Source organism: Papilio polytes, unplaced genomic scaffold (genome assembly GCF_000836215.1).
Source record: "Papilio polytes unplaced genomic scaffold, Ppol_1.0 DF823692.1, whole genome shotgun sequence".
In the NCBI taxonomy this organism is placed as follows: Eukaryota; Metazoa; Arthropoda; class Insecta; order Lepidoptera; family Papilionidae; genus Papilio; species Papilio polytes.
In genome coordinates, this window is record NW_013525512.1 from 1,157,027 (window position 1) to 1,167,006 (window position 9,980).

A 9,980-nucleotide genomic window follows, 5' to 3' on the forward strand; every position below is an offset into this window, starting at 1 on the left:
CGCAGCACCCGCAACACCCGCAGCGGGGAGACCACCGTCTAGGTAAATATACTACTAATGTTTTAGTTTTACAAACTCTATTTTGTATTGTCGGTTACCAATCAAAGTTCTTTGTAAATGTATTGTACAGAATACCATTGTTAATAACATATATTAGAAAATCGTGAGATTGTTTCATAAAAATAAACAAGCTTAAAAATTTATGACTGAAAAAAGTTCTACAATCACTACTTGACTGGAAACAATAATTTTCGTTGGTGGTCTCGAATTTTATATTATTTATTTATATATTGTCCGTAAAATTGATGAAAAAAATATTATGTTTAATGTTTTGGCTATCAATGACCTAAATTTTTTATAAAATAATTATAACTAAGAAGTTTCTGCTTCATTGACATAAAGTAATCATGTTTTGTAATATTCGAGTGTAAATCAGCCATGAAACAATTCAAATAAGTTCAAAGCCTTGAACCATTGAGCTGTGACTCAACAACTAAATTGACTGAACTCGGAGTCTACAGGCTATAAACTGTCCTGTGACTCGCAGCTCACAATCATATCTCTATGCAAATACAAATTTAGCGAGATCTGTGAGCCGGTACACTTATCTGCTTTACACATGGAACCGTGAGCTGATCTGCAGATCATCATTTTTATATGAGTTACCCATAACTATTAAACACAACGAACGTAAGGATCTATCCCAAGTGACCCAGTACTAGGCCATATTTAGTCTGATTTTACAACTTTTGTAATTATATTGTAGAATAATATTGTAATTTATATATAAATGTATTTATTAAGTTTATACTATGTAGAGAATTTTGTAGAAAATGTGTCAGTATTCATTACAATTTCTAAGTTTAAATATATTTTTAGTATCTGATATCAAAAAGAAAAGACTAATACATCATTTATTTGTAGTAAAACTAAACGCACACACTTGCCCTAAGTAAATATTAAAAAATGTACTTAATATACAATTACTCGTATAAAAATCCGTCTAGAATTAGAAACCTACTGTTATTGAATTAGAAGTATTTAATGTATGACAGCTTTTGTGTGAAGTGAACGCTCGAGTGTTTATAGAAATGTGCCAAAATGGAAATCATCCAACAATACCTTCCTGTCTTCTTCCAAATACTTAATATTTTTTTTTCACTTTTGTACTTGTAACTCTGAAGACTGCCGATTTAATATGTGATTTACTAACTACTGGTTAGGTGTGTATTAAAAAAATATGCAAACATGAATTTCAAAGGTTTAGCATTTGTTTGGGGAAACTTCACTGTAGTCAAAAATTTCAAGAACACAGTATAAGAAAGTGTGCCTATTTGATGTTTAGGTTTAGGGCCTAAATAGTTTGCGGCGTGTTTGTGAAAGTTATTGTAAATATTTTTTGTATAGTTACGAGTTTTTAAAATTGTAAAATTAATTTTTATGTAGGAAATTGTAACATCATAGAAGTATTAAATATTAGTTTATTGTAAAAATACAGATTTTTTGTACATACAAGTTTATGCAAAACGTATGAGGTGATATTTTGACCGCAGCTTGACTCCACATCGACGTGGCAACTTTGTGAATATTATACATATATTGTTAGTGAAGAATTTATAAAAAGTTAGCTTTTTGTGAGCATATTGCATAAATAAAACTGCATCGCACATTACAACGTATTTTTATTTCAATTCAATCATTGACCACAATATAAACAATATAAAATTATAAATCTCGATAAAAAACACATGCTTAACCTTTTCAATCTTTGGCCGTCGAAAAAATAATATAAACATCAGACTTTTAAAAATCAACTTAAACAACTACAGAGGAACTTTAGTTAACTATTTCGATGATCTCGAAGACGACATTTTACCTTAAAACTAATTTAAATATTGCAATTTAAATAGATGAATACATTTTAACAATGAATAATAAAATTTATAAAAGATAATTAACATTAAAATACAATTTATTGAGAGAGTGAAAAGGAACTATTTTAACACAACTCCACTAAAACTCAAGCTAGATTGTGAAGATGATAGCACCTATTTCAATGCTAAAGTAACAATTACAAAGGAAGATTTTGTTTACTTTATGTTTATGAGGATCCACGATGTGTCTCCGATGCGGGGGTGGGGTGGAGGGTAGTTGTGCGGCGTCACGCCTGCGCAGATAGTGCAGGCAGGGCGGGCAGCGCGGGCAGGGCGAGGCGCGCGGTGAGGTCGCGGCTTCGCCCCGCCACCGCGCCCAGCACGCGCCCCACCAGCCCGCGCCCGCCTAAGCCCGTGCCCTTCACCTCCTCCACTACACACACATATATGTTAAAATACATGTTACACCAAAACAGCGTAAAAGGGAACATGGCACTTACCTTTCTGTACTGCGAGGAAGTCGAGCAGCAGCGCGGGCAGGTCGGGGTCAGCGGGGTGCGGCGCGGCCAGCAGGCGCAGCGCGGGCCGGGCACAGTGCTGCGCGCTCGCCACCAGCTGCGCCGCCGCCGCGCGCGCCCCCACCAGCAGCGCCGGCGCCTCCGCGCGCCGCCCCGCCGCGATGCGCCACCACGCGCCGCCTGCGCACACACACCCTCAGTCGCCGCCCCGCGCCTCGCGACCTCCGCCGTGTACCTCCTACCTCTCACATAGTTGAGTGCCCCGCTCCAGTCGCGCGCGCGCAGCCCGCCGCCCGCGCCCCCGCCCTCCGCCAGCGCGCGCTCCGCCAGCCACCGCTCGGGGAAGTGGGGCCACTATTACGTATTAGTGAAAAGAAGCTGATATTTCAAGAGTTTTTAATTTGATTTGAAAGTAAGTGTGTTGTAGAAGCGGCACCTGTATGAAGTAGAGCGCATCCTGACAGAAGGGCGCGGGCGGGTGCTGCCAGTACAGGTTGGGGTGCGGCGCGCCCACCACCACGAAGCGCCGCACCAGCGCGCCGCGGCAGTGCGCCAGGTACCTGACACATACTCAGTTGCCAGGCGAGTCTCACAGTGGCGGAGAGTCCCTACTAATGCACATACTGTCCTCAAGAAAAGCCACTGACTGAAGCTCTGGAAATTTCCCTTTTTAAATTTCATTAAATATCATTCTATTTTTAAGTTCTATTTCTCAATCAAATCTAGACTTCCAAAGCTACTGTTTATTCTCTATCTCAATACATTTTGTTCACTTTAGAAAAATCGTCGTTACGCTAATTGTTATAACAATAAATATATCCGTAAACGATAAAACATATCTATGATCTAATTTAAATACGCGGAAGAAACGATATCGATTCTACAACGATTTAAATCTTTTCTATTAGAATCTTACTTGCAAATGACTTTCATATTTCTAGAATATATCAGTCACATGCACTTGCTAACTCATCATTCCGTTAATTTAACTCTGCAATACAAGTCTTCTGTTATTCACAGCGTCTCACGCAACCATTCGTTTTTCTTCACTCAACTTATAAGCCAATATTTATGTCATATTTTTAGTCATGTTTTTTAGTTAATTTTGTATTTGATGCGTGACGTGTTATTATCGGTCATGGATTACAGTGCGTGCGATTGGCGTGACAAACTTATCGTCCTCGTTTGTGGGACAAAGTTTAATACGGAACTATTATACAATTCGTTTTTAAACGGTTTTTATACTAAAAATAATGTTAGTCAATTAACAAAAAGCAAATAACTGATGTTATAATCGTTGTTTCGTTTTTATGTGACGCCTAATATTAACAAGCGTTGTTATTAGATAACTAGCTGTTTCCCGCGACTACAATAGCGTTTATGCAAAATTTAATGGAGATCTGTTCAACCATTTATGAGATACATTTTAACAAACATTCATCCAAACTTAAAAACTGTCGCATTTATAACACTAGTAAGATTAAAAAATCAAACAGAGTTTTAGACAGATTTAAATTCAGCGAAATTAGTTAAAAGAAATTATATTATCTGCATTTCCTTATAAGTATGAAAAATATATCACATCCGCGTCTTGTTGTGAGTCACTTTTCTAAGTAGTTCATCAAGGGTTATCAAAAAAAAAAAATTACGCATGGACTTAATCTGTGACAGACGGAGTCGAGACATTGTGACGTGTCGGAGCAGACTTCGATCGTGACAGATAATTACGGCGGGAATGCGTCGTGTCATAAGATAGATGCTGGCCGCCAACATCATGCTTATCTGCTTTCATTTGCTTTCAATTCACTGTGCAGGGGCCACAGCAATGCTACAGACTATATCTTGACAGTGTAATGTACAGTCAAATGGCAGTTCATTACTTTCAATGCATTCAAAGAGACTTGAGTACAGTTAGCAAAATAAAACTGAATACTGCATTCACATCTTGTATGTTGTATGTTTCTCTGGCTAACTGTAGTGTCTTACATTAAGTTAATAAATAAGTATTTTAATGACCTGATTAATTTATAAAATGTATTAATGCATCAACTTTACACAAAATAATTGTAACTAATTTTAAATCTTTTTTCCTCACAATCAAGTCAAGATATTCTTAAAAGTATATTTAATTATAAACAAATAAAGTTAATTTAATGGATAATTTAAATTAATTCAATTGATCAGACTCCTATAACAAAAACTACAGTAAACAGCACATTTTGTCATGATGATGTTTCTAATATTAGTACTAATTCAGGTAAGTGGACCGGCTAAAGTGAGGGTAGTACTTAAACGGAAGTAACTAAATGGAAAATATAATCATAAACTTACCAAGTTAACATACCCCCAATGCCAAAGCCAATCACTATTGCTGGGTTGTTGGCAGATACCCCTAGAGCCTTTAACAGGGCTGACAGCTCTTCCACAGCTCTCGGGGGAGACAGGTCTCTCCTGTTGCCACACTCACTACCCCCTGTCCCTCGCAGGTCCAATGTGACCACATGGTGTCCAGTCTCCGCCAGGCGTCGCACCACCGAAGACCACGACGGTACCCAAAGGTTGCCAGCGTCCGGCGCGTCACCGAGTAACAGCACTACTTGACCATTCTTTGGTCCAGTTTCTACATAGTGATATTTAACTCCCTGAAATAAAACATATTTCTAAGCAAAAGTGTTCACTTATTTTTAGTTTTGGACTTTTCAATGTTAAATATAACATTACAAAAGATTTAATAAACTCATAAAAAAGATTACCTTACCATAACTTTGATATAACAATGTATGCCTATCGAAGAGTCTACGGTAAGTTCGACCGGTGGAAAATTCTTTGAAAATTTTCTGCGGTGCCCTTTCCATAACCTTCGCACTGCAAACTGCACCAGTTGCCATAGTCCTAGGAATATGCACTTTAAAAATAATTTAACCGCGTTCGTCCCCGACACAGGCTCTAAGACATTTTGGTTCGTCGCACCCATGATAACTAATTATTTTATTTATGAGAATGCTCCTAGGTCGCAAGGTGATCGATATACGTGATGTTATTGAGTTCGACGCATTCTTATCAAAAACTTTATCTTACTAGTTTGAAGTAAACGGATACGAAATAAAAATGAATGCAATCTGGTTGTCAATGTCACAACTATTTTGTTATCTAGGATGCGTTCGAGTTAACATGTAAATTAAAAATAGAACTCAGAACTTTTATAAAAATTCTAAATTGGCTTGGTAAGTTGGAGAAACAAAAAACAAAATGTTCAACATTCTCAAACAATAAAACTCTTACAAATATACTTATTGGAATACTACATACAGTTGGTTCTATATTTTCATTAACAAATGTCTACAATACAATTTAAAATACAAACTAAAACAATCAAAGTAAATTTCTTTACACTGAACCATAGTATATTCCGTAAAAGGAACGTGCTAAGTATATTTTACGTATAATAAGTAAAAAAACTTCGTCATAATGATCAGGAATGTCCATTTGCAATAAAAAAAAGTTTGCCTTTACATTATCGTAGGCGTTGCACAGGTCGGCAGTGAAGGCTTAAGCAGTTTTAAACATTGCTCTCGGTGAAGTCCACTCGTTATCCCATCGTTAGCTCACATGACTGCGCTTTTCTTCGTTTGTCATTACACAATCTCGTCTGAAGTGCCTTCTGTGTCGATACGACCTTAATTTATTTATAAATAAACTCTCGACTGCATCGCATCGCACTTTAAAATGCAACATGTGGTACGGCACAAATGTAGTTTGATTGAATATAATATATCATCAAATATTAGGTATATTTTTTGAGCATAAAAAGATTCTTTATGCTCAATAAATATCATATATTAAATATAATATTAAATTGATGCAAAATACTATTTGACCCCATTGACTTTGGTGTTGTAATCAGTACACGGGTGAAGTATATGTTTGTCTTTTTTTTAATAAGGCATTCATTCGACAAAGCCCTTGTAACAAATAGGCGGGGAATTTGACAGTTACGGATGTGGTGTGGAGGCACGTTCGCTCGCTCCCCGGCGGCTCCGCGTGTCTCCGGTGACACTGTGAGCGGATCCCGCTCTGCAAACTAATGTTATGTATCGCGATACATAAGGGAACTGAAGATAGTCTGAAAGAGCCCTTATGAGGATTTCGGCAACGGAAATGTTGCCGTTTCTGCGTGGTGCGATTTAAAGCGGAAACATATGAAATTCTTTTTTTGTTCTATTTTCAAATAATGTTTGACCATAAACAAAACACTTCTTTTTTTAATCAAAAAGCGAGATGATGATTAAGAGATAGGGTAAATAAAGTTTGACTTTCTGTTTAAAAAATGTAGTTTATCACAGTTTTTTCGAGGTTTTCCATCTTGATTTATATCGAAAGTGAATTTTGTCCTACTTGGCTTTCTTGTTCGGGCTTATTTGGCAAAGTTACAATGTTACAAAGTATTTATATTAGTATCTACATTGTCGCTGTGAGTGTGGCTGTGGGGCTATCACCGGGCCCCGTGGCGGCGTATCCGCTGCGAGGCGGGGGACGGCGCTCCGCAGCGAGCGACGATTGTCATGCAAATGACGATACGACACGGACGCGACACGACTGCGATGTAACTCGCGACAGCAGCGACACGACCGCATTGGAAAGTGTACATTGCTGCATTAGTACAACAAATAAATATTCTTACTTCATGGAATTTTAAAATAGTCGTTTTTAAAACTTGTTCAAACAGTAAATTTATAATAAATTATTAATTTACTCTTATAAATATCGATTGTTTAACATTATAAAGCATTTAATATCTGCCATAGAAAAAATCAATAAAAAGAGATTTAATTTGATATATTTGGACACTCGATAGTACCTACTTCCATAAGCAGTGTATTGTGAGTATGTTTTAATAATGTTCTTCAGTAAGTGTTGAGCCGGTGGTGGTTGGGGGTGGTCGGGGGTGTTGGGGCACGCCCCGCGGATCAGACGCGAAATGATTAATAATTACGTGACACGAGTAGACCCGCTGCGCCGCGCTATGTAACTCTCATTGAATACCTCCCTTCACATAGTAACCTTTACATAAAAATGTTATTGTAGTTATGACGATTGTTTGAATTTTTATAAAACATTTAGATTATCCTAAATATTGGTGTAAATAACTTCTATTCTGTTTCCTTCGTCTTATTAGTTTGCTTGTTGTGTGATTATAAACTACTAGCTGTTGCTCGTGACTTTGTCCGCATAAAATTAAATAAAGGATAAGGTATAGCCTATGTCACTCACTGATAACTTAGCTTTTTAATGGCGAAAGAATTTGTTAATAATTTCAATACATACAGAAATATAAATCTTCTCTATTTATAATATTAGTATAGAGAAACATTTCAATAGTATCAGGCAACTAGGAAAATCACCAAAAACCGTTGTTGATTTGAAACTTATTTTATATTGAATAACAAATCGCCCGAATCTACTATGAATTACTAAACTACATTATTACATTGCAAAGACGTGTTACACGATACTGTAACCACAATCTGGTATCTTTACGCGCGCAAAAAACTCTATTATTATGAAACTGAATTATGTTTGAAAGCATTCACTAATCAAATAAACGGATCGAACCCGACACCGCCTGCCCCTGCCTGCCCCTGCCTGCCCCTGCCTGCCCCTGCCTGCAGCCGCGCCGCCAGGTACGAGGTGTCGCCTTGCAGGGATCGTGGCTGACAACACTGAGCCATGCTTTGTCCACAAATCTGCTCATATTTATTTGATCTGCTTACTGCAATTTTTTACAACACATAATACCTTTTGATTTCAATAAAAATCCAATCCGACATTCGATAATTCGTAAAATTCGACGTTCTATCTGTTCTCTTTAAAAGTCCAATTGCATAAATCAATGCGTTCCGTGGAGCGGGAAAAAAGCGAGGGAAAACGGATTTCAGTTTAGTGACGTAAATGTTGGCCGGACCATAGAGTTTTGTTATGTTTTTTTAGCGCTGCATTAGCATGCGCCGGCGGTAACCGCGTTACGGCGACGTGAGCTCGGACCGTTGGCAGTGAGGGCGACGCGGCGACGAGGCGGTGGCGAGGCGGCGGCGAGGCGGTGAGGGCCACTCGTTACCTACTTGACTGTGTAACTTCGTTTGTGAGTGCTCACTGCTTCTGGCATTTCACTATCGACTTTTACGGACATGTCAAAACGTTATGCTTGGTAGTGGATTCGTCATACATTCAAATGTAAATCAAATATACACATTTGGTGAAAAGGCCATCGGTGTCTTGATCGTGAACTTAAGACTAAGATCTCTGTATTAGAGTGTTTAATGCTAAAATTGGGTAAACTCTTAGTTGTTTTGAATGATTTCGCTGAAAATACAACTGTTTCCAGAAGTGTAATGTAGGTACTTAATTTCTTAGCCCTATAAAAGGAGTCAAATTATTCTACTTTCTACGTCCGTTTCTTTCGCGTGTCAATGAGCCAGCATTTTGATTTGTTCTCCATGTAGGGTGCGTCACGCTGGCAGCTTGTAGCAGCTATTATGGCGCCCCTGCTCACAGATTCATTTAAAATGTTATTTTACACCCAGCCGTTATGTTATGTAATTCTTTTGTGTCCAATTGTCGGCTATGTGCATTGCATTGATGACATTCTACGACCTTTACGTTTGTCGTTGGATTTTGAGCTCTATGGCCGTTCAAATCCATTGTTTATGGTCCTCACATCGGCGCCATTTTGTTCGAATGCCCCTACATTGTAATTTGTTACTAATAAGAGAACTGTTATTGATTTGCGTCATTGAATTACGCTGAGAGCTTTTATTAGGCAGTTACGATAATGCTATTGTATTTGTTTAAAGTTTGTAATACATTTATACATTTTACATTTCAATAAAAATGGTTAAAGTATCTACGGATAAAAGAAATATAAAATAAAAAGCTTTAATATAATTAAAATTGATATTGTAATGAGGTACGGTATAGCGTTGGCTTGTAATTGACGTCACTTCGCAAAGAGTGTAGCCGGGTGCTTGTACTCGCTAACGAAGTCAATTTACCCGGCCCGGGCGTAATGAAGCGCCGAGATCTCCCCGCGACCCGGACACCCGAGTATAGGTACCCGGCCGCCCGGCCACCCAGCGCCCAATTAATTTGCACCTACATTTTTCTCTTATTGGCCCTTTGCAGATTGGGCTTTCGCTGGGCAATGGTTTTTGTAGGTAATTATTACTGTTATTAATCAAGAAATAGATGAGGCCATTCAATGTCAATCAAATACAGCGTTAATAGCGTATTGATTAAACCTACGGATTACCGAACTACCGGTCAAGTATTGGAATTACGTCATTCGCCTATTGTTATAAATTCGTAGATATATTAGTGAAGTTTTTAAAACATTAACTAATTAGAATCAGTAGCAATTAACAGGCGAATGTTGCAATAGTATTAATATCTATTTAGAGTAGAAGTTTGTATATTTGACAAGTTTAATCATACGATTTCGATGAAATTGGTCATAGACATAGAACATCTGAAGTTGCGAGCAAAGGTTAGTGAAATATATATTTAACAGTCGGTAACAGCGACGAGTTTAAAG

The 9,980-nt window shown here is 37.8% G+C and overlaps 2 protein-coding genes across 2 annotated transcripts in view; one reads left to right on the forward strand and one right to left on the reverse strand.

Annotated features, from left to right (window-relative positions):
* The window catches only part of LOC106103949 (adhesion G protein-coupled receptor A3), a 6,788-nt gene extending 6,746 nt beyond the window's left edge, over positions 1-42 (forward strand). Inside the window, exon 8 of the mRNA XM_013283867.1 lies at positions 6-42. Within this exon, the coding sequence (XP_013139321.1) occupies positions 6-42 (37 nt within the window). The remainder of the gene's footprint in view (positions 1-5) is intronic.
* Positions 43-1,665: 1,623 nt separating this feature from the next.
* On the reverse strand, positions 1,666-5,503 carry LOC106104028. Its single transcript, XM_013283967.1, has 6 exons — positions 5,151-5,503; positions 4,724-5,034; positions 2,829-2,952; positions 2,635-2,746; positions 2,375-2,572; positions 1,666-2,307 (listed from the first exon to the last, which is right to left on the reverse strand). Exons 1-6 carry the CDS (start codon positions 5,364-5,366, stop codon positions 2,162-2,164), a joined length of 1,107 nt encoding a protein of 368 aa, XP_013139421.1. The 5' UTR covers positions 5,367-5,503; the 3' UTR covers positions 1,666-2,161.
* Between the last annotated feature and the right edge of the window lie 4,477 nt (positions 5,504-9,980).